We start from the raw sequence: 24,955 nt of genomic DNA, 5'->3' as shown, positions 1-24,955 counted from the left end.
ATCTAAACAAAAGCCCAGACAAAAACCCAAGGAACCGCTCCTCTCCGTCTATTCTAGAGCAACATGTCATAACCCACTCTACATTGTTGTGCCAGATTGGTCCCAACAAATGGTGTCGACAACGGTACCGATATCGTGCCATTTTGCAACGATTTTGTCGACCTACCCTTCGTATTCGACAACCAATTTCGAGCCAAACCTGTGCCAATCTGGCACCGCGTCACCCATTGAAAAACTGCTCAACCATCATTATGGTGGTATTTTTTTTCATGAAAGTTGAAACAAACATTTCAAAAACCGGCGATGGAAATTATTTAATTTATTTACAATGCTGGTTTATTTACATCAATACTAATACATGGCTGTACTACAGTTATAATAGATAAAAGCACTATATAATGAGCGAACCAAATTTTCTTTTGAACAAATTATATGCTACACCGTTCAGAGAGAACATTTTGGTTCACCGGTGTGGATGAATCAAATTTTCACTAAAAAGTAAATGTAGACATAAATGTATTGATTATTATAAATTGTGCAAGTGAGTTTTACCTGAACATTCCTATTTATTCCTGTTCATATCCTGGATGTTGATAGCATTAGCGAAGAGTGTGTTTAATACAATCGTTGAATACAGATACGGGTTTTACTCCGGCAAATTTGAGGTTCGGTAATTGGAGCCAAAGCAACAGAAGCTTTTCCACAACTGGGGCGTACTCTGAAATGAAATGCATTTCATTTAATAATTTATTGCACATATTCAATAGATATACATACCAAGTTGCTATTGACACACACTTAATCGCGGGTTCTACGCACAAGGAAACACAACTGGAACTTATTCCGGACTATTGCGTAGGAATAGTACATGGTACTATTATCCTTAAAATCAACCCATTATTTTATTCCTCGAATTTCTGTTAGCTGCAATTCAAAGAAAAAGACATCAAAATTAAACATTAATTAAAGAAAAACATACTTACTCAAGCAAATTGTTTAATCCATTCACTTTTCTCGTTTTTGTTTATCTGAATGACAGTTCAATGCGAGAGAGGGAAGGCAATCGCTGCAGTGATGCCATTTCGCTCAGCACCAGTTATCGCGTACTTTTATAGTTCAAACTATAGACAGTCCTTCATGCGGGGGTGAGAGAGGAGCTTTAATCCAGTACTTTTATAGTACTTTGTGACATTCGGTCCACATCGGTTCCATAACCGCTCGAAAATATATGAAACTGGGAAGTGTCTATCTTCTTTGATCGAATCTCTTCATCTACATTCTCTTCCAATAATATGAGGGGCTTAGAATGAAAGGGGTGTAAGTGATTTGATCGATTTCTCTACATCGACTCTCTTTTTTGGTCCTAACATAGCTGCAAATACATTCCCAGTTGTATTTGACAATGTGGAAGATAGGTCAGAACTTCATCTATCGGATTCTATAGCGAACTGAAATTGGAACTTTTTTGCAGTTGAGTTATTAACTAAAGAAATAGTTGATGAAGAGAAATCGATCAAGTCACTTACACCCCTTGCATTCTAAGGCCCTCAATTAATGTTAGTGGAGTGGAATATTTATTGAATATGAATGCATAAGACCATTACCGGACTATTCTTATTTGTCCCTTTTGTAACTGAATTGAACGGATCCATATATTAACTATTCGTCGATATATTCTTCGTTAGATTCATACGTTCTAAAGCAAAATATAAATGTTCGACTTTCGTATAGTTATTCGCTAAATATAACGCATATACACACTTGTGAAAGAATTTCACTTGTTTTCACAGTAAACTATAAACTAATCGGTAGCTTATGGTAATATTTGAGGGGCTTAGAATGCAAGGTGTGTAAGTGACTTGAACGATTTCTCTTCATCAACTTTTTCTTTCGTGAATAACTCAGCACACAAAAACGTTTCAATTTGGTGTTGCGATAGAATCCGATAATTGAGGTTCTGACCTATCGTTCACATTGTGAAATAAGCTGGGAATGCGTTTGCAGTTAAGTTATGATCAAAAGAGAAAGTCGATGGAGAGAAATCGATCAAGTCACTTACACCCCTAGCATTCTAAGCCCCTCATTTAAAAGTTACAGATTCGGGGATATTTTTTTATAATGGACAATATCGACAAGAAAAGAAAAGGAAGATCCTAGAAATCCTTTTATATCATCTTTTTATGCCCCATCTAAAAAGATGCATTAATTCTTAGTTTACCAAGAAAACAGACACAAAGAATATTAGAAATATGCAAATTTTATATTCCAGAACTTTTATCATCTGGTAATGATCTAGAAGGTCGTTCATTCTTCTCTTCGGTAAAAGACCCGAAAAACACGCAACAGCTGCATGAAATGTAAAAAATATGTTTGTTTCGAGCATGCAGTTATGCTATGTTCTGATTCTTACTTCAATGAAACCACAATCGATTAATACGTTTTTATGTTATTTTATAGCTCTTTATACTTCCGTGAACTTTAATTGAGGGGCTTAGAATGAAAGGGGTGTAAGTGATTTGATCGATTTCTCTACATCGAATCACTCTTTGGGTCATAACTTAGCTCCAAATACATTCCCAGCTGTATTTACCAACTGGAGAATAGGTCAGAACCTCATGTATCGGATTCTATAGCAAACTTAAATTGGAAAGTTTTTGCAGTTGAGTTATTAACTAAATAAAAAGTTGATGAAGAGAAAACGAACAAGCCACTTACACCCCTTGTATTCTGAGCCCCTCAATTAATAACAGTGGAAAATTCGAATTTCGCTATTTGTGTTCAAAAATCAAAAATTAATCTATTTTGATTTTCTAAATCCAAGTTCTATCAGTTCTTCAGCTAAGGTGTGCTAGAGTTTTTTTCTTTTTGAAAATCAAAATAACACCTGCCTTACTTTATCGTTTTTATCTATTTTTTGGTGTTAATTCTACCTTAATAATACTTAACATTCGTCGCCTCTAGTAATTTTTTTTTAAAGTCGACGATCAGAAGCAGGTTCACTTCTCTGGAAATACTGTATGAATTTATTTGCTGAGATATACCAATAGCTCCGACCTAAACAAAGCAGCAGGTTTTAGTTTTTTGTGTGACAACGCTGTTTTGCACAATCCAAAATGAAGAGAATTAAACTATATCAGTAGACTTATGACTAGACTTTACTTCGATAATTATATTCACACCTCAAATTCAAAAACAACGCTCAACAAAATCACTCCTGGGTAGCCTCCATCGAATCATCTTCCACATCGTTGTCCGCACCGTAAGCAGCCGTATGCTGGGTGATGTAGCAAACCGAAGGCTTCCCCATCAGCTTGCAGAACGATTCCAGAATATCCTTCTTGCTCAGCTCGTGATCAGAGCGCACGCCCCAGCTGTAGAAATATCGATCCTCGTTCATCCCCTCAACAATCTGTTTGGATCGAACGAGGTAAGCTTGCTTCAGAAATGTTTCCGTGATCAGCTTGCGCACGTTCCCGAAGTACTGATGTTCTTCTCCTTCGTGGATGTTCAGTTTAGTCAAAAAATCCCACAACCCTTGCTCCGGAATGCTTCCGTTCTTCATGAATATGTACCCCAGTACCAGATAGAGCAGTGTGTACTTGCGGCGGAAATCCTCGCTCAAATCCCACATTGAACCTGATGCAATGTTTGATACAACAATAAAAGTTTTGTTCCGCTCAATTTCCACTAGCTTGTACCCGTAAACCTGCGCATAAACGAGAAAGGATAATTGTGAAGGAACAGTACCCTCAACCTGGAGACATCTTACATCGCTCAACTCGCTGATTGCTTGCCCGATAACTTTAGCGAACATACGACCGTTCCCTCCGAGGCCACTCTGAACCAGATCGGCCTTCTTGATGGGATGCTTGTTCACCGAAAGGTTCAAAATGGCTTTCACCATACCCACAACCAATTGATCCACATCTGGGTCGACGGCCGCCGGGAAGTCCGGTTGAGTAGCTCTGGCTGGTGGTTGCAATGAGGAACGAGTCGGACGCGAAGACGACGGTTGTGACATCGATACATTGCGGCGAGGCATATTGGTTGTGTTTCAGGGGGAAGTGAATGTGTATATTATCTAGCAAAGTTTTCAAATTATAATTTGTAATCATTCGAAACAATCCACAATGCTTACAAGTCTCTTAATTTCTACAACAATCCTATGTTTGTTTTCGCGCCGTTTTGTTACTATCGTTTGCCGTTTGCCTGACGCTGGTGTTCATTTCTGTTGGTACGACACAGCTCACATCCCTTCTTGCAAGCATAGAGTTATTTTTGATGAGGATGTTATTTTCATCAATGAATTCTCGCGTAACTTTTGAAAAGGTCCTATGTAACAAATCGAGTTAATGGATGCACGCTATTGGCGATCTAACGTACAAATCTACACCTAGGCGGCGCTGCGGTGAAAGTGATGATGGTTTTAAATTTTGCTATGTGAGCTTATGGAAGGTTTGTAGTTCATTCCATAAATTACAATGTTATAATCATAAAAGATTATTTGATTGCGATGAGTTTGTAAGAAATTTAATTCTGCGTAATTTTATATATAACATGTTATTTATTTACCTCTTTCAGTAGTGAAAACAATAAAAATGTTGACATTGGTTGAATTAAAGAAGGACATTCGAGAGCACAATCAAACACAAGTAGAAAAATGTACGATTCCTGCATGTGAGAACTACCTTGGAAAGCTCGGAAGTAAAATATACGTGGTTTGTTTTTTAATTTTAGGTTACATTAGCTTCATTTTCTTAGTTCAAAAACAAAATCCAGATGTCTCACCGATCGTTTACGTTTTGCGTTAGATCGCCAATTAGTTTTCAATCATTGAATGCATTACAAAAACAATTATTCACGTATCTATCTTCTTCATCTTTTTATCGCTGATACAAAAAATATCCAATGTACAGAATCGGATTTGAAGCGCCCGACTGTTATATCGGACGCCTCTTTCCTCCGACGCCCGAAACGTCCGAAGTAACAATGCAGTCAAAACAATACGAAGTCGTACTTCGGTCGTTTTGAGTTTTTGTTTCTTACAGCTGTTCTTACCGATTTCAATGCATTTCGACGAGTGATAACAATAATAATTCGCCTTTAGAATGAAATGCTGTTATTTGGATTGTTGCTTAGAAGTTAGTTTAAATTTTTTGTCGTGCAACGTAATATGTCCAATGTGCAAATGCGGGCAGACAAAACGTCCAATGTAACATTTTTCGCTCCTAGTCTTCAACTTTAATCTCAAATCACGGAACAACAGTTACGATTGGTTTTTCAGAGTTATCCTTGACTGCTAGTGGTGAAAGTAGCGATAAATATCGGAAGCTTTTAAGACAATTCGCGGAATAATGTTTGGGTCTTCAACTTCGTTTTTCTCGAGTTGTAGAAAATGTTACATTGGACCTTTTCAAAAGTTATGCGAGAATTGAAATTTTGCACTTTGAAAAATCGTCGGAAGAAAACTACCAAATACCTTTGGAAATGCAAACATTAGTGGAATGTACTTTTTGTTTGTAAATACTTATTGCCAACAGTTACACATACCTACCAGAATGTAAAAATGTAGAACTTCCCAAGCTTTTGCTGCGAAAATATACGAATTCGCGTTGCTTTGACAGTAGTATCTGCCCAAATCGGAAAGATGGAACAAGACAATTTAGATCAGCAAGACAAGGCGTCGTGCACAAATTACGTAACGCTAAAAATCCGGATTTTTGACCCCCTACGTAACACAATTTCCTATCTCTAATACACATAAAGTAACGAAACCTCGGGGGACCTACCAGCCAAACCCCCCCCCCATCCATCCCTATCACGTTACGTAATTTGTGCACGATGCCCAATCTAGATCAGTAGGACTTAAACTGCGGGCCGCATCAGGCCCGGCGGCTTTTCTGGTTGGCCTATCTGGTGTGTATGATGTTTGGAACTCATACACAAAAATTTATAAAATTGGTGAAAGTCCGCGTTCATCACTCAGTTGAAGCATTCATTCATTGGCTCTTGTCAGTGCTACCAAATGTTTGTACTAAAGTGTTTCATTCTTGAATTTTAATAATATTTGTTCCTCGCTGGTTATAATTTCGTAGTACATTTAGTTTTGTTTTGCGGCTCGCGACACCATGAATAACATGTGTTTGTGGCCCCTTCGAAAAAAGGTTGAACACCACTGATTTAGATGGATGTAACAAGAAATACAAAATTAAAAATACAAAAAACGTCACAGCATTGTGTTTTTGACTTCGGTTTCTGGCGATTATAAATTTTTGATAGTGGATAAAGGAGCAGCTGGTAGACACAATGATGCAGGAGTGTTCTTTTCATCTCTTTTAGGAAAAGCTTTAAGAGAAGAACCACTTAATATTCCATCTTCCTCTGTGTTGCTAGATACAGATAAGCGCTTCCATATGCTATGTTTGACGATGCAGCATTTTGATTAAGACGTAGTCTAATGAGACCTTATGGAGGAAAATACTTGCTGCAGACAAGATTATTTTTGATTATCGTTTGTCCAGAGCCCGAAACGTAGTTGAAAATGCTTTTGGAATTCTTGCTTCTAGATGGAGAAATCATAGGAAACCAATTGTTGCTCGCAAGTATCTACCGAAAAATATTATCAACTGTTTGCTTGCACAATTATATAATTGTGAAATGAAATAAAATGCACGAACATCCTGTACGCTCCAGTCCTCAAATGCGCGTAACCAGCCCGAAAGGGGCCATTACCAACAGCAACCTGTCATCAGCTTAAGAAACAATAGAGTGAAACACTGTTTCAATATCTCTTCTGTCAAGCTTTGTCAGGTCACAATGTGCGATTTATACTTCCTTTGTATACATATATTACAATACTCTGAATAAAATTATTCAGTATTCCTCCAACCTTCACAGTGTTCACATCGTATTAAAATCCGTGGAGGTTTCCCTTGTTCCCCTGATTATTATTATCATCAATAAGGGCCTTCTCGAATCCACTGGTGGATCTGACCCACAGTATTCCCTTTTGGACACCGATTAGGTCCCAGAAGATGCCAGGTCCCAGCAGACCGTTTTCAAGAAAGGCCCACATGCAATCCACTTAATACCAGCTGCAGCAGTTACTCGACAAAGGGAGGCAAGCCGTCGACCTTCAGTGGTTACTGTACACATCCTTTACAGTGCAGGTACATTGCGTTCAATACAGCAGATACCTATGATTATACTGGAGATATTACTGGACCATGGAGACAGACGACAGCATTTCTGGTCAAACTAAGCAGTAGATCTGTGTTCGACTGTTTGTTCTGGATTTGCGGTTCGAAACTTCTTCTTTCTAATCGTTCTAAGGCTACATGAGGTCCTGCTGAAGGCTGGGTAGACAACAGACCTGCCCATAGGAATTCAATCACCACGGTTTCACTACAATCCTTTGTTCAGAGGATGTGCCTCCATTGTTTCTTGTCCAGCAGACCTCATGCTTCCTATGGGCTGCTAAAAGCTGATTGGGCACCTGACTTGCCGTTAGGGGTTCAATTAGAATGCGTGGTTCAGTGAATTCCAGTCATATCCAGCGGCCATAAGCTACGTGAATTGGTGGCAGTGGTTGTTCTGATTAAAGTTTCTCGATCACAACCCTTGGTTCAGTGATTGAGATTATATACCTCTACTTATTCATATCCAGCGAGCGTAAAGCTATCCGATATGTTGCCAGTAGCTGATTTGATTGAAAAAGTTCAACCACAATCCTTGCAGCTAAACTGATGGATATGGATAAGTATAACGAGAACGCTTGTAAAATAAAGCGGTATTGTCATTTACGAACAAAATGCATGCAACGCAGGGTTTATTTTGTTGATGTATACTCAATTGTGGGTTAAAACATTAAATTACATTTTCGTAGCTTACAGTACAGAAGGACGTAGTTCTACGTCAAAATTGCCGACAGGGTTGCCAGACCTCGATTGCTGCTGAAGACGCACGCTGCTCACAACATATTTTTTTCGGATGAAAAATTGTTTTCTTTGGACCTCACTAAAGCAATGTATGTTTACTACCATGTACATGTTTCCTGGCATTACGGGGATAACTTATAAACCAATACAGATTTTTTTTTTTGAGAAAACACTGAGATGAAAATATTTTCTCAGACGAAAAACACAGATCTTGATTTTGTCACGGCTGCTAAACAAAAGCTTATTCCGTCTGTTATCGCAAGATGCTGGGACACCTTGGTCATATTGAAGCAGTTTTATACTGTGGTTCAATGTACGTTGCAGTTCGTTCAGGAAGGCACTGTTCTTCGAACGCATTTTCTCATGGGCTCGATTTTAAAAGGGTGAGCGAGCTGCCTGAATTCTGCCTTCAAGGAATAATCAAGCCAGTAATCATAAATAATTTGGATGGAGGACCATACGGGAAAGAAAAGGTCATAGATATTTTCGATTTATCATTTTCATCAATTGAATCTTGATCCAATGCGCAAACTCCAAAATCGATGAAGCGGAGTTAGTATGGGACTAAGTGGCTTGCTCTTCACGTAAGGACATCCCAGGGCCTTTTGCAAGTTACTGTTACTGTTACTGTTACTGTAACGACAGGAACTGTTGCATTGACACAAGGAATAGTGTAAATCAACATCAATCTATACCAGTCCATGTTCCTCTCAGATTAACGCCAGATGGGTTGAAAGCACCAATCCCAGCTGATGTCAGCGTTATCTTCCAATGTCATAACTTGCATATAAGGAACTTCCGTAAGAACATTTGATTCCGACCTGGGCAGATATCTATTTTTTATGTTGAACGAACGACTTTGACTTTGTGTAAAGAACAGCGTTACGTAACACAAGGGGAGGGGGGTTTGTCTTGCGTTACTTTCTGTTATAAAGGGGGTGGGGGGGGGGAGGTGAGGTGTTCCAAAAATCGCATTTTTAGCGTTACGTAATTTGTGCACGACGCCTATCCGATGTGATTAAATTTGGCTGTCGGGCGGCGATTAAAATAGCGGAACGGGTATAATCATTTTGGTTAATACTGAGAGACTATAAATTTTCGTTTATTTATCACAACAAAATACACATATGTAGCTTTATTCTCCCGCGAGGGAGGCGAGAAAGAAACAGATCGATTATGAATCAAAACTACAAAAGCGGCAGAGCATCTTGCGCAAGCAAACTTCACGAGCTGCTATCAGCGCGTGGTCTCCCCTCGAAATTAAAAACAAGCGCAACTTCAGTCATTCGATCCATCAAGGGCGCGTTATCTCTTTGGTAGCTTCGAACCGTTGCGTTTTTTCTTCTCCCCTAGAAATAGAAAACACCCCATTCTAATCCTTTTTTCCTCTTTGAATTCAATTGCCAACATACGCCGGTTACAGAACTTGCCAAACCATCCATTGTAACAGTTGCAGGTGTGATCGGCCATGCAGGTCCCATGCTTGCAGGGTTTCTTGCAGGTAGATCGCTGACGTCGTCCTATCTGGCAGTGGTCCCCGCTCAGTCCCGGCTTGCAGCGGCACTTGTTCACACCTTTGCATTTCCCATCGTGCAGGCAAGGAATAACACATTTTGCTAAAACGAGTTAAACAGAATCAGCACCCCCCGCAAAACCACCCACCCATGTACCTACAAAATTCGCAGCGTAGACCGTAATAACCCTTGGTGCATTCACATTTATCCTTCTGGACGCATTTTCCTCCGTTGAGACATTTCTCCGCGCAGATCCCTACAAATAGCAACAAAATACTCTGAACATCAAATGCTGCCCACCAGGGAAGCCGACCACACTTACCACCCTCGCAATGACGACCCTGGTACCCGGTCGGGCAGGAGCAGTTCCCGGGGGCCGTGCAGTTGCCTCCGTTCATGCACTGCGGATAGCACAGTGCCGTCTGGCAGTACTGACCCATATAACCCTCGGGACAGACGCAAATCTTGTCCTCGTTGCAAACGCCCTTGTTGGCGCACTTTTTGTCACACTCCGGGTCGGGGCCTTCAATTCGTGTTCGAGTTTATGTGTGTTTTTTCGTATAGTTTTTGAATGTGTGTGTGTGTGTGTGTGTGTTTGTGTGATAAGTCGGAAATACAGGTAACAGGTGATCGGAACCCACGGCAGCGTGGTGTCGTGTGGTCCGTTGAAGGTGGTGAAGATTGGGGGGATTTTCGATTCATGAGAATAAGTTTCTACCCTTTGGTTTTGTGATTTTTTTTGGTTGTGTTTGTGTGGTTTTAGTCGACAAACATCAGTAGTATTCTAGTTACCAGTTACCATGCGCTTTGTGGAGGATTGCCTTGAGAGTTGGGGAGTTGGAGCAGCATTTCTTCACCAATGTTAAGCATCTGGCCGAAAAGGTCTTATTGGGTTGCATCAGAACAGAACGAAACGAAAATTTTGTAGTTTGGAAATGCTGGTGGTGTTGTCTGGTTTTTCAAGGTTTGTCAAGCAAATAAAAAAAGTCTACTTTCATGTTCTCTGTTTTTCAAGGTTTGTCAAGCAAATAAAAAAAGTCTACTTTCATGTTCTCTGAGGGAAGCTAAGCGTTCAACAATTATGTTTAAGCAGAAATACCAAAGAAAATAAGCCGTGCTGTCTGCCAAGGGCAGCTAACGCCGCAATAAATTGCACTTTTAACTGCGCACAGTGATTCGGGAATATTCCGCGATTGAGAGATAGAGAAAGAGATGGACAATTCCCGAAACGCCCGCTGGGCTGAGCAAGTGGTTTTTAAGCTGTAAACAACCGGCTATAATTGATTAGAGACACCATTCGATCGTTAATTGAAATGCACAGGCTCGTTTTCATTATTGAGCATCCAGCCTCGAAAAAGGAAGGCATGGAACCGTATTTAAGAGAGCATAAGAGAGTTGAGAGAGCGGCCAGTGGAGTCTGAATAGGCAATGCGAAGATCAGTGTTCGATACGGGTCCTGAGACGGATGGAAGATATCCATTACTGTTTTTTCATGCTTGCTATATCGTTCGAGAGGGGTATTGTATTCACAACTCGAATGTGATCCGGCGTGATTGTGATTCCGGAGTTAGGTAAATTGACAAACATATCAGAAACTTAATCGTTTGTCACATTTGAACAACACTTGCATTCATTCCATAGTGGAATTATTTGTTTTAAAGAAAAATATAGAGGCGTTCGATATTACATCGCCAATCATATTGCAAGGTTATATTAGTGCACTTTTTTCTAGGCCTGAAATGCTATAAGGTCACTACCAGCAGAGATGTCCCCAGCAAATTTATGTTCGTTTTCGCAAATAAATTTGCCAGGAAGATCTTGATTTAGCATGAGATGCCCAGCAAACATTAAATCGCATAACAAGCGTATATATATATCATATGCCCTAAATTTTGGTTATTTGGTTGGCATATAATGCACCTAACTGGCATATGCATGCAAAAGTGGAGGCCATATACATACATGGCAAATGCTTACCGAATTAGTTTGGATAAATATGCAACTTTGATCGGCTATAATAGCGATTATGTTGAAATTGAATTGCGATCTAATATGAATATATTCTTGAATTGTCAACGCATCCAATACGACTTTTGCCATACTCATATACGATTTATTACAGATATAGAAAAAAAAACAAATGGCGCAAAATATTTTCGTGAAATGTTTATTATAGCCTCACGAATCGCCATTTTTATATATGAGTATATATTTGTAGAAATAATAATAATTTAATTTACTTGTGTTGTGAGTGGAATATGAATGTTTAAAATGGCACAGATTGATGCTTGGTGAGAACTGATCCGATGTGGGTTCGAACTTCGGTCGTCTGGATTATCATCCACCAGCTATCTCGCGCGGCTATCTGAAATTTAATTCAACAGCGGTTAAAACTCATACATTCGATATGATATAACCTAATATATTCTATGCAGTAGGATCAGTCATTCCTGGTTGCCGATTTTATTATTTAAGAAAAGCATCTTTGATTTCCCTATTATAGAAACCAAATATATAATATCATTGAACTGGAATAATGAATAATGAAAATGAATATCAATGAAACTATCTCAATTTTAAATTATTTTTATTACAATTTTCACTATATAATTTGATTTCTCAATCATATCCAACTAAATTCTGAATACTATTATAATGAATATAATAAATCAATCTGGCAATCTTGCAAAGCGATCCGATGCAATGTGCCAAATTCGATGTGGTATATATCTAAGATTGGCGTTCAATGGCATAGTTCACTTCGTTTTGCTGCATGTTTCATAAGAAGGGATGTTTGGCGTTGTTACTTTCATCGAACATCAGCAATTTCGAGTGCTGATATTCAGAAGTCCATTTTTGTAAATCATTTGTCATTGTTGAAGCATTTCATTGACATTTCAATATGATGTAATATGTTCTTTATTAGGATCCAATATGATTTACTGTTTCATGATTTTCTTCAGCATGCAACACGATTTACTGCAGTACTGAATCGATTTTAATTATACGTTTATACGACACACAAACTGCATCAGCGTAATATACGCATATGAAGCGGACTAAATATATTTTATGACAATGTACATCATAAAATTGATGTTTATTATACCGAATTGCGACTTAATTTGATAATGATATATAAAATCGAGTTTTTACATTTTATGCGATTTCAAATATACACGATACATACTTTGATTGATATTATATGCGATTATGATTTATTCTGATTTCTTGTAAGACTTAGCACGTGCAAAATTATACGATTTAATGTTTGCTGGGTATGCAGCTGTGGACAGAAAATCAAGGTTCTCGTCACAAACAAGACAATACAGTGAAGGGAGAGGAGAAAATATAACGGGAACACTAGAGTTGGCGGGCTCGTCATGCTATAAATAGTACAGGTATCAGCGGGTTCGCTTATGTTTGAGACGGCAGGATTGCCAGAATACTGGAGAAGAGGTGGGATCACTGCATACAGCTGGCAGGATTGCCAATAAATTTGAGAAATCATTTTTGCTGCACGATGAAGGGCAGGATTGCCCAGTTGCTTTACATGATGGCAGGATTGCCTAGAGATTTGCGCAAAGCGGGATCGCTATCGGTTGATTTGACAGGGTTACCTTAAGATTGGGAATAGGCTGTATATCAAAGTTGATAGGTTTGCGGGTTCGCTATATTTATAGAAATATTTTGTCAAGTATCGAATAAATAAGTTGAGTTGGTAAACATATCAACTGACTGAATTGAATTGAGTTATGATTCAATTCTACAGGAGACCCTGACTTAACATTTACAAAATTAAATGTGAGAAAAAGCTTTCATCTCGATTGGAAGAATTATTTTGGAACACAAAAAAAAAAAAATCTTTTTATGGCAAGCTTATGAATAATGGGCCTTTTTTGAAGGGTATTGAAGTGTTAAAAAAAAAAGAAAGATTATTGATTTTTCTTCTTTATTTTTCATACATGATAATACAGGACTAGTAGCGATGCAAGAATCAAACCGTTCCTCACTTCGATGGAATCTTCCCAGTTGCCAGTAGCATGGGCAAAATGGAAAAGAGATCTTGAAGCGTATTTTGAAGCTGAAGGAATAGTTTCACAATACGACAGACGTTCGAAGTTGCTTTATCTAGGTGGCTCTGATCTTCGTGATATTTTTGATAATCTACCAGATGCTGGAAATGTACCACACGTTCTCAAGAACCCTCCGTATTATGATAAGGCTATCGCAAAACTGGATAGTCATTTCGAACCATTTCGCAGACGAACCTATGAACGTCATTTGTTCCGCCAAATTGCACAGAAATCCTCAGAACGTTTCGGTGATTTCGTTTTGCGTCTAAGGACCCAAGTAAAACGATGTGAGTACGAAAAGCCGGACGAAATGATCCTAGATCAAATCGTTGAGAAATGCTCGTCCGAAAAGTTGAAGCAGAAAATGTTAAAACGGGATATGTCGTTGGAGGAAATCGAATCTGTGGGAACGTTGCTAGAAGAGAGTATTCACCGGTTGAAAGATTTTGAAGGAACCAAACCTGAATCAACTGTAAACAAAGTGATTACGTGGCAACCGAGATGGCAACCTAAGCCAATAGATAGATACTCCTCTGGGTCCGAAGATCGTTTCGTTCGTCAGCAATCTACTAAGTCTTTCGGAGCTATTAGCGGAACTACTCATTATGGAAAACTGAGAAGAGAGCCAGGGCGCGGTTCAGAAGCAGTCTGTTTCTCATGTGGTAAGCGAGGACATGTAAAAGGCTCTGAAATATGCCCAGCCAAACGAGCGACTTGTTTGAAATGTGGTGGCGTTGGACATTTTGCTAGACAATGTCTAAAACGAGTTAATAATGAAGAGTGAGGTACTGGTCCCCCGAAGAGAATCCGAATGGTAAAGCAAGATGGAGATAGAGACCAAGATGAAGGATACGTTTTCTATGCTATGGGAGAAAATATTTTCCTGTTCAAAATCGGTGGTGTAGACGTCCCGATGATTGTCGATTCTGGGGCTGCCGCCAATATTATCAGTGAAAACGCCTGGACTCAGATGAAAAACTTCGCCGTTCAGGTTTGGAATATGTCTAAGGTAGTAGACAAGGTATTCACTGGATATGCATCATGTCAGCCTATGGAAATGATTGGTAGTTTCTACGCTACGGTGGAAGCCGGGAATAGGAAAGTGGAAGCTAAATTCTACGTAGCTAAGAACGGACAACAATGCTTGTTGGGGGACAAAACGGCAAAGGAATTAGGTGTTTTGAAAGTTGGGTTTCATGTTGCATCGATTGCAGAGTGTTCCGAAACGGAATTTCCCAAATTCAAGGGACTGACAGTTGGAATTCCCATAGACAAAACCGTGCAACCAGTTCAACAAGGATATCGTCGAGTTCTTTACGCGCTTGAGGATAAAGTAGTAGAAAAGTTGGATACCTTGTTGAAACAAGGGATCATCGAGCAGGTTCACGGCCCATCGCAATGGGTCTCTCCACTAGTTCCTGTTATGAAAGATTCTGGAGATGTTCGATTGTGTATCGACATGCGGCGTGCCAATGCAGCTGTGCTGCGTGAAAAACATCCACTTCCAATGGTAGATGAGCTACTTGGTTCTGTCAGCGGGGCAAAGATGTTTTCGAAAATTGATATTAAAGACGCATATCACCAGTTGGAAATCTCTGAGAAATCGCGCCCGATCACGACCTTCATTACAAAAACTGGACTTTACAGGTAGATTCACATTTTAGAGAAATTTTTTATTTCTACTTTGTCAAACTGAGAGCAAAATTAATCTCCAAAACTTCATATTTTTCTTAGTTTGCAAAAATAAAGAATGATTTGGTTGACAAAGTCGATTTATTATTTCATCTTATTTATTGATCACTAACTGATTAAATTGAACTCTAGGTTTAAAAGACTTATGTTTGGCATAAGTTGTGCCCCGGAAATCTTCCAGAAAACTGGAATCCATGTTAGCTGGATTAGACGGGGTTATTGTTTACCTGGACGATATTGTGGTGTATGGAGAAACGAAAATAGAGCATGATGTTCAACTTCTAGCCCTGCAACAGCGTCTGGTGGAATATGGGGTACTATTGAATGAAAAAAAGTGTGTATATGGGGTTGAAAAGCTTGAATTTTTGGGTCATATTCTAAGTTCAAGTGGAATTAGACCCACCGAGGATCGTTTGGCAGCTATTTGCAGTTTTAGAGAACCTAAAAACATCTCGGAGCTGAGAAGCTACTTGGGACTTATCACCTATGTAGGACGATTTATTCCAAACCTTGCAGCTAAAACCGAACCACTCAGACAGTTGTTGCGCTCGGATACATCGTTCCAATGGAAAGAGGAACAGACAGCCGCTTTTGAAGCAGTGAAAAAGGCAGTAATTAATATTAAACATCTTGGGTTTTTCAACAAACGAGATAAGACTAAGCTTATAGCCGATGCTAGTCCGGAGGGACTAGGAGCTGTACTTTTGCAGGAATGTGCAGGAATTTCGAGAGTTGTAGCATTTGCCAGCAAGTCTTTGACGGAGTTAGAAAGGAAATATTCTCAGACGGAGCGAGAAGCTTTGGCGTTAGTTTGGGCGGTAGAGAAGTTTAGTTTGTACTTACTGGGTCAACGGTTTCAGCTCATCACCGACTGCAAAGCATTAAAATTTTTGGTTAACCCTCGCTCTCGCCCCTGTCCTAGAATCGAAAGATGGGTGCTACGGTTACAATCGTATGATTATGAAATATTCCATGAACCAGGTATCAGTAATATTGCAGATGCTTTGTCCCGCCTTTCGATATCACAAGCTGTGCATTTTGACGAGCCATCAGAAATCTACATACACCAACTTGCTGAATTCGCCGCGGCAAATGCTGTGAGTTTGACTGATGTTGCTGAAGCAACGGTTGAAGATACTGTATTACAGGAGCTGCTGAAAGCTCTGGAATCAGGCGTTTGGACCGATCTAGTCAAACCGTTTAAGCAATTCAAATCGGAATTATATTCATCAGGAAACGTTGTGCTGAGGGGAGATAGATTAATAATTCCCGAAAAATTACAGCAGCAAGTTATGGATTGTGCACATGAAGGGCATCCGGGAATGTGTTTGATGAAAAGACGGTTGAGGCAGAAAGTTTGGTGGCCCAAAATGGATATTCAAGTGGAGAAGTATGTACGAAGTTGTCAATCGTGTACACTTGTGTCGTCCTTGTCTCCTCCAGAGCCGATGTTAAGAACGAAAATGCCTGACCGTGCATGGGCAAATATAGCGGCAGACTTTCTTGGTCCGCTCCCCAGTGGACACCATCTTTTGGTTCTCATTGATTACTTTAGCAGGTTTACTGAAGTAATTATAATGACCCAGACTACAGCTGGCCTCACCATTAAAGCCCTATACGAGACCTTTAGTCGGTTTGGGATTCCAGAAACTCTAAGAACAGATCATGGCCCCCAGTTTGTTAGTGAGTCCTTCAATGCATTCTGTAAAGAATACGGCATCAGACATCAAAAAACAACCCCCTACTGGCCCCAGGCAAATGGGGAAGTCGAGCGGATGAACAGCTCCATTCTCAAACGCTTGCGGATAAGTCAGGAATCAAAACAAACCGATTGGAAATGGGATTTGAGAAGCTTCCTTCTGATGTATAATTCAACACCGCATTCCACAACAGGGGTAGCTCCGTCAGTTTTAATGTTTGGTCGAATTCTTAAAGACAAGCTGCCGACTGTGAATCAAGCGAGGAATGATAAAAATGAGGAGACCAAAGATAGAGATTGGACGAAAAAAGTGCAAGGAGCAGAATCATGTAACGAGCGAAGAAAGGCCGAAGAATGCACGTTGAAAGAGGGAGATATTGTTATCGCCAAGAGAATGACTAAGGAGAATAAACTTACAAGTAACTTCAGCCCAGAACAGTATATTATAATCAGACGAAACGGAGCCGAAGCTGAATTACGCTCAAAAATATCTGGGAAAACCTATTTTCGGAACGTATCTCACCTTAAGCTGTTTTGCGGAAACACGACCGAATTCACTGAAGAGGCAGCAACCACGCGAGAGGATTCCAATGAAGCTGCTATTCCGATCACTCCTACAACGATGCCTGAACAGGATGAATTAAGGAAAAGTGCCCGTGATAGACGCATTCAGAAGCCGCCAACATATCTACGAGATTATATTAAAAGAGTGAAATCAACCGATAAGTAAGGGGGGGAATGTGGTATCGTGCGATGGGCCCACTGTACTATGATTATATACTATTTACATTGGACCGTGCTAGAAGAATGAGCCATGGTTTTGACAGTGGGTTATATAATGTCAATGTATAGAACTAACGAGGCAGAATAAAGGATGGCGTATGAGTGACTAGTTCAATTTCAGATTTATGCGCGTTATTAGAGTCACAATCCGAAAACCATCGACATCACAGGAACCATTACTGAAAAGCGAAACCCTACGTCAAGAAATTGAGTAATAATTTCTTAGGTTTTCGTTGCATACAAAATGAAAACATAGTAAATAGTTAATCGAATAGAATGAAGTGGCCAAAATATCAAACTCAGAGAATATACCTTAATAGGTACAAAGGCCAGATCTGACAAAAAAAATTAAACTTCTACTCAGGCTCCTATTAAATTTAAATGTGTGTTTGCCGATAAGGCGAAATAAACGCATTTCGAAATTATCGATGCTTTACTTTGCTATAAATGCGTTATCATTATGAACGCACGACGTTCTTCAACCAATATAAACTTATTATTTTTGAACGTTCGAATTCAAACTGTTCAAATCCAAAATCAGAATTGAACCAGACCACTGCAAGGTGGATCGACTGATCGAATGCAGCATTGTGTTTAACTCGCTGGAGTCGAAAAACCGCGTGCGCACATGTGAGTAACAACGCGCTCCCAGGAGAGAACAAACTCCGTATCGAGATCGCTGTCAGGCCACATGGAAACCCGGTGCCAACTTACTGGCCGCGCTCATCTTCCACCCGGGAGATGCGCAAAACCAAAAGAGAAGAAATTTACCACGCGAGAGGCAGACAGAAGGCAGAGAGCGCGCGCAGGATAGATTGAGAGAGGACAGTCGGAAGGGATAGTCGGAGAGCATAGAAGGAAAAGTGAGTGAGATTAAAATAAAAACGGCATACACTACCTTGCGGAGATGCTAGAGAAGAAGTTCTATCATACACACCTCTATGTGCACATTCCTTACGGAGCTTGATTCGGAGTGGCGTACCGGGCACCGGTTTGCCTTTGCGGCTCTGTATCAGGAGCCCAATGCTGAACACTGCGATGCCCGACACATTGCCGGAGCAGGGCAGTGACACACTGAACTCTGTGTGTTTCCGGAAAAAAATTAATAAGAACATCCTTAGCAACAACGAATACTTCGGTACAAATACGGTACAAGTTCACGACTTACCCTTTGCATTTTTAGGAATTCTACCGCTGGTTTTGATCGAAATTGTGGGCGGTTTGAGGATGGATTCATCTTCGGACATTAACCGATCGAAATTGTAGTGGTACTTCTTGGTGCCGGACTTCCAGGTGAAGTTGACACAGCTCACCTCGGACGGGATGATCGGCAGATACTGGCTGAACATCGGATCGCGGATGTGCGGCGAAACACGCCCGTTGTCGATCGCATAGATCTTCATGGCGACGCCGCTGAAAATTTTCACCTGCTGCTCGTTGATCCAAAGCGACAGGTCATCGTCGTAGGGTTCCTGATAGCTGTAGTAATGATCCTGGCGGGACCAGACGCGACTCACAATCGTCAGTGCCAGTATGAGCAGGTTTTTGAACACATTCCGGAGCAAGTCGCGAGGAACCATAGTGGCGAATCTGCTGGCGGCAAAGTGCGATCGGGTGGAGAGGAAGAGATAGGAAGAGGCGAAAATCAATAACGATAAACGGAACGGGAAGAAGCGATCGTGTGCGATCGGTTCACATTGTTGCAATCAGCGGCGGGAAACTTGGGCCGCAAGGCAAAGTCATCACTCATGCAGTGCGAGTGCGAGGGCCCTGATAATGGACCATTCATAACGTTTATCGAACGATTGATCATAACGATACGAGAAGAAGGATCACTAGAAGAAATTGCTAACACTCGTTCCCGCCAACGTGCCAATTTCGAATAAATTGGCTGCGATTGAATAGCTTTACCCAGTCAGGCCAATCTCACGCCCGTAAATCACAATGGTTCAACGCTTCTGAGATCGAGCAGGTCAACTATTAATTTGCTCCAGGCGTAAACAGAGATGATGGCGAGATAGAGAGAGAGAGCCGACACGGACAGATGAATGGACAGAATATTGTGTATGGGCTTCTCGTTAAGGGAAGGCAAGCAAACAACCAATAATAGCAATAAATGAATATCGGTGTTTCGAACGACGAGGGGTGAGGCAAGTGAGTAACACGAACTAAGGCAAGGAAAAAAAATAAAACGGATGCAAAATCGCGATCAAGAACCGTAGGCAAAACATTCTGCTACTGCGCGATCATGTTCGCCTGTTCCAACCGTTCTTAATATGGAAATGTGAGTAGGCGAAACCAGCGGAGCCTAATGAACAACACGCCTTTTCTGCAGCAGCCGCGTGGGCAGTGCAAGAAAGTTAGAATGTCCTAATTTGACAACTGAATATCTGTTTATGAGTGTCTGTCCTGTGTGTCGAGGGGCTCACACCAATTGGCGACTGCCTCAGGGATATGCGATCATCAATCTTAATTATTCACTTCCTTTTTAATATCATTTAACTAATTATATTGGTCAGATCGAATCGTTTTCTTTTTCTCGCTCTCCTCGTTCAGCCCTCCTCCTCAGCTGACATCATTCGGCACTCCACACTCCTCCGCGATCCACGATCGATCCCGCATTGCGCTGTCACAGCCGAGCGAATGTTCGCCGTCCGCAGCGCAAGTGTTCCGAGTGCAGGCAGCGTGAGAGAGTTCATAAGGCTCGAAAATTGAAGTTAATCCACTTAAGGGTTTAATTGTCGGTGCTTCTCTCGTTTCGTACGTGTGCTCCAAGAGCCGAACCAAGGGGGACCGGCAGCAGCGCGTCGAGCGTTTCGCACACGTTCCGCCGAATAGCATTTTGCAGCTTCGAGCTAAATTTCGATACACACGCAATAAACGCATCTACAGCAAGAAGGCGCACAACGCTTCTTCCCCACTGGAAACGGTAAACACGCGCAGTGCGCATCGACTCTCGCCGCCACCGCCGCCGTATTCGGTTTCGTCCGCCCCCTGCCGGCTTGCCTGGTCCATTTATGTTCAGCTGTTTGCACATCGTTTTACTTTTTCACGCATTCGAGGCAGGCACAACACGACGAAGCCGACGACGACGACGACTCCTCTCAATCGCAGACTCTTTTCCGCCACTTTGCTAGCTTACAGGTCCGAACCGGCATCGCACCGCTTGTTAATCATCTCCTATTCGAACCCCTCGAGTCCAGTCCTGATCCTATTCATTTCGCTCGTTTTTATTTTTTGCACATCTTCACGTCTTCACTCCTGCGCCCCGTGCTCCTGCCCTCTTCCGTTACCAGCTTTTCTGCGGATACGGGGCCCATTCGGCCGCTACTGGTTCGTCCAATCCTCCACTCGAGTCAAGCCTTCCTTCTTCCCGGTTTCCTTTCGCGCAGCAACACACATATCCAAAACGATGAACTGCTCAACTTGGCTGCCGTTGCGCCGAGTTGGTGTCTTTTCCAGACGTGAAGGCGAACCTTTTTTTTACCCTTATTTCGCACAGACTTTTGCTCCCGCACAGCAAAAAAAAAATTAAAAAAAGTAAAGTGAAATACATATACGAAGAACGCATCCATAAATTATTTCCTTAAACGAAAGCAGATTCTCCTCATAGGAGAGCGCGCACGACACGCGGCGCGTTTGCGCTAAACTACAACCAGATGTCTAGCTTCCATCTCTCTGTCCGAATTGCGAGGGGGGGGGGCGGTGGGTGACAGCAAGCTAAATACGCACCACACACTCTCGACACTGGAACACCGAACCCGCTGAACCGCCTGCAGACAGCAGACAGGATCTCGTCCGTCTATCGCGTTTTATCTTCTTCTGGCCTTTCCACCGATCAAACGTTGCACTTTTTCCCAAACGACATATATCATAACACAACACACCGCGCAGGATGTTTAATTACTGCGGCAAAAATCCCCGACCAAAAAAAAAAGAAAAACAATTTGGATGAAAATTAGGTCTTCGATTCACACGACGTCCCGAACAATTCGACCATTCCCGATGACGTTAGGCGCTGGACTGACTCGCTCGGGTGCGATCGATGCGACCGAGCGTATCGTCGCATCGGGAGCGGAGAAGATCCGCAAATGGACGAAAAACAAAAACAAGAAAATTTGTTCCCTGCGCAGGATGGATCGCAGAGGGTTTGGGTGAACAAAAACAGAGAGAATTAGATCCGTGAGCACGCTCTTGCTCTCTCTAGAGAGAGAGAGAGAGATGTTTTCTGGGAGCGCATTTTCCACACCGGGTGGTGCACGACAGGACGAGGATCACGTTTCAAAGTGATCTGCATTTAGTGATCCCCGTTTTTTGAAATTAATCGTTCATCCACTAATCGGATATTTTTCAGCAGTTTGTTATTCGATACGATTAATCGTCCCAAATAATCGATTAATCGATTAACCGTCATACTGAGAGAAATAATTAGTTAGACTAATATTTCTCATTTATTAGAAAGCCATCTGGAAATAAAAAAAGCGTCCATTCCGCCTGAAAATCAATTATTATCTTTTACGTTCCCCTAAACTCGTAAAGGAAGCTAAATTCGCGTTGACGGCATTGAGCTTCGTTTACGAGTTTAGGGGAGCGCCAATGACAATGATTGATTTTCAGGATAAAACGACGTAAATTATTCGTTCGCTTCGATTATTGGTTGTGCAGTATTCGTTCGATTAATAATCGATTTCTGTAGGAAGTATTCGATTAATCGATTATTCGAACGATTATCGGGAATCACTACTTCCAGATAGATACTTCCACGCACATCTGTGCTTGATGTAATACGGTTGGATTTTGCATCCGAGAATGGCGCTGTCTGTCAAATCTAAACCCTTCGGAGTTCAAAACAAAAACTACTTAATCGTTTCGCAAAAATGCTTCAGATGTTCACTCGGTTTTACCTAAAGAGTGACCTACATATGGAATGGTTTATTAAAATGAACTAATCGAAATGTAAGAAGATAGCCCAGCAAACATTAAATCGTATAACTTTGCACATGATAAGTTACATATAAATTCGTATCAAATCACAATCGCATAAAATATCAATCAAAATATCGATCATGTATATCTAAACTCGCATAAAATTCAAAAACACGATTTTCCATGTCATCGATGGATTGAGTGGTAATATTGTCGGATCAAATCGGATATCAGTCCAGAAAACATCGCATATCGTTATATACGGCTTTATATGCGTACAAAATATGGCATATACGTATATCGCCTCCACTTTTGCGTGTATATCCTAGTTATATGCATCATATATCATACAAATGTGTCTTGGTTGTATGTATATCGCCTCCAATTATAGCTATTCATACGACTTAATGTTTGCTGGGTAACATCCCAGCAAACATTAAATCGTATAATTTTGCACGTGCCAAGTCTTACAAGAAATCCGAATAAATCATAATCGCATATAATATCAATCAAAGTATGTATCGTGTATATTTGAAATCGCATAAAATGTTAAAACTCGATTTTCTATACCATTATCAAATTAAGTCGCATATCGGTATAATAAACATCAATTTTATGATGTACATTGTCGTAAAATATATTTAATTCGCATCATATGCGTATATTACGCTGATGCAGTTTGTGTGTCGTATAAGCGTATAATTTAAATCGATTCAGTACTGTAGTAAATCGTGTTGCATGCTGAAGAAAATCATGGAACAGTAAATCATATTAGTTCCTAATAAAGGACATATTACATCATATTGAAATGTCAAAGAAATACTGATGCACTCGAAAGTTTTAACCGCTGTTGAATTAAATTTCAGATAGCCGCGCGAGATAGGGGCTGTCCACATACCACGTGGACAGAAAAAGCACGATTTTAAACTCCCCCTCCCCCTCCGTGGACAAGCGTGGACATTTTCATACCCCTCCCCCTGTTGTCCACGTGGACATTTTTCTTGATTTTATTAGAATAATTCGGAAAATAACTGAACTGCGCATGAATTAAATTTTAATTCCATTTAAGTTTATTTTGTTTCAAATTTTACTTGCTGAACCCTGCCACGTTTGCCGTGGCTCATTTGTGTTTTATGACAGAAGAATGAGTAGTAAATATTCCATATAATTTCATATGAGTTTAATTTTGAAATACTTCTATGTTCTTTGTTTTTTGCTTTTAAAAGGCTTTAAACTTTGCAGTTCATTCGCCTCTAATTAAAATACTTGTAATACTTTGTTTTTCTATTATCTTAAAGGCTATCTGCTATCTGGTTTGTCAACACGGAAACGCACAATATCCAGTTGAACAATCCGCATCCGAAAATAAATTACAAAATTCCAAGGATTGATCTTGAGCAAAGCCAATCGAATAAAATTAAATAGGTTTAAAATCACTATCAGATACAATTTAAGCTCACTATTCTTGAACACATGCAAAGAATTGTGTTGCTGTCGCATAGAATACATATTCAATACTAGAAAGTTAATTTACTTTCACAGATTTATTTCAGAAGTGTGCTCATTTCATGTGGAAAGCTTGAAGCTTCTTGAGGCGTTGGCAGTAGCAACAACAATTTTTGAAGTGGCTCGTATGTTGTGTTCTAATATGAGCTCCATCAGAGCTCGAGTTTTTGAAGCGCACAAAAACGAACAGAACGATTTTATATACATAGACTCTTTTTCTATCATTTAAAAAGAATTTAAAACAAAAAAGATAAAGTAGGAAGCATGTACTGATATCTATAGATCCTCACTTGACAAAGGATGAGGAGTAAAAGGTCGAAATTTTTCAGAGATTTCGGAACGCCTGAATCTTCGATATAAATGATGACATTAAGATAAAAAATACAGCATTTACAAGCTACAAATTTCTAGTGTGTGATGTGTATATGTGTTGTAGATAAAATACTTTGCAAGAACAGATGAAGCGTTTGTAGTTTGTTTTGAAAGTTTCTCTAGATTTTGAGAATATATGCTTACAAGCAATCCAATCAACATGATTATTTCGCGTCCATTCAATTCATAGAGAGTTTCAGTAGAACTATTTACTACAGAGGTATTCTCTATCGAATGAAAAATTATTCTTTGATTTCGAATTAAGAATATTTCATGAAATAATGAACGCACAGCAAATCGATGGTCAAATCTACTCATCGCAATCTTGGAAATATTTAATACATGGTCCAGTTGATGCTTTGACGAATGCATTATTTTATAACAGAGTTAGAGCGTTTCAAAGATCACTCAAAACATTTTCGACATTTCGCCACAGGAAATGTCTGTTCA

At 40.3% G+C, this 24,955-nt stretch overlaps 2 protein-coding genes and 1 long non-coding RNA gene across 5 annotated transcripts; all 3 read right to left on the bottom strand.

The window, feature by feature from the left end:
* Positions 1 to 334: 334 nt before the first annotated feature.
* Positions 335 to 1,023, bottom strand: LOC129762185 (uncharacterized). Its single transcript, XR_008740571.1, has 4 exons — positions 984 to 1,023; positions 778 to 924; positions 553 to 718; positions 335 to 491 (listed from the first exon to the last, which is right to left on the bottom strand). It is a non-coding gene; the product is annotated as an uncharacterized LOC129762185 (long non-coding RNA).
* A 1,867-nt stretch (positions 1,024 to 2,890) lies between these two features.
* On the bottom strand, positions 2,891 to 4,277 carry LOC129762176 (non-structural maintenance of chromosomes element 3 homolog). 2 transcript variants are annotated; one of them, XM_055760196.1, is made up of 3 exons: positions 4,139 to 4,277; positions 3,770 to 4,081; positions 2,891 to 3,706 (listed from the first exon to the last, which is right to left on the bottom strand). In XM_055760196.1, the coding sequence occupies exons 2-3, from the start codon at positions 4,040 to 4,042 to the stop codon at positions 3,209 to 3,211; spliced, it is 771 nt and encodes a 256-aa protein (XP_055616171.1). In that variant the 5' UTR covers positions 4,043 to 4,081; positions 4,139 to 4,277; the 3' UTR covers positions 2,891 to 3,208. The 2 variants fall into 2 exon arrangements, with proteins under 2 accessions (XP_055616171.1, XP_055616173.1); XM_055760198.1 differs by lacking the exon at positions 4,139 to 4,277 and having other exon boundaries at positions 3,770 to 4,132.
* A 4,720-nt stretch (positions 4,278 to 8,997) lies between these two features.
* On the bottom strand, positions 8,998 to 21,741 carry LOC129762173 (protein shifted). 2 transcript variants are annotated; one of them, XM_055760193.1, is made up of 7 exons: positions 21,434 to 21,741; positions 18,870 to 19,291; positions 18,639 to 18,782; positions 9,774 to 9,974; positions 9,612 to 9,707; positions 9,350 to 9,553; positions 8,998 to 9,286 (listed from the first exon to the last, which is right to left on the bottom strand). In XM_055760193.1, exons 2-7 carry the CDS (start codon positions 19,279 to 19,281, stop codon positions 9,243 to 9,245), a joined length of 1,101 nt encoding a protein of 366 aa, XP_055616168.1. In that variant the 5' UTR covers positions 19,282 to 19,291; positions 21,434 to 21,741; the 3' UTR covers positions 8,998 to 9,242. The 2 variants fall into 2 exon arrangements, with proteins under 2 accessions (XP_055616168.1, XP_055616167.1); XM_055760192.1 differs by having other exon boundaries at positions 18,600 to 18,782; positions 21,434 to 21,740.
* Positions 21,742 to 24,955: the final 3,214 nt, after the last annotated feature.

This window comes from Toxorhynchites rutilus, chromosome 1, assembly GCF_029784135.1.
Source record: "Toxorhynchites rutilus septentrionalis strain SRP chromosome 1, ASM2978413v1, whole genome shotgun sequence".
Lineage (NCBI taxonomy): Eukaryota > Metazoa > Arthropoda > Insecta > Diptera > Culicidae > Toxorhynchites > Toxorhynchites rutilus.
This window is presented reverse-complemented; position numbering and strand designations above follow the sequence as displayed.

Coding starts and splice junctions, on each gene's coding strand:
- LOC129762176 (XM_055760196.1), bottom strand. CDS start 4,042: ATGCCTCGCCGCAATGTATCGATGTCACAACCGTCGTCTTCGCGTCCG. Junction 3,707..3,769: donor CAATCAGCGAGTTGAGCGAT/GTAAGATGTCTC, acceptor GTTTATGCGCAG/GTTTACGGGTACAAGCTAGT.
- LOC129762173 (XM_055760192.1), bottom strand. CDS start 19,281: ATGGTTCCTCGCGACTTGCTCCGGAATGTGTTCAAAAACCTGCTCATA. Junction 9,554..9,611: donor CGGTCTACGCTGCGAATTTT/GTAGGTACATGG, acceptor AACTCGTTTTAG/CAAAATGTGTTATTCCTTGC. Junction 9,287..9,349: donor TGGCAAGTTCTGTAACCGGC/GTATGTTGGCAA, acceptor TTCTATTTCTAG/GGGAGAAGAAAAAACGCAAC.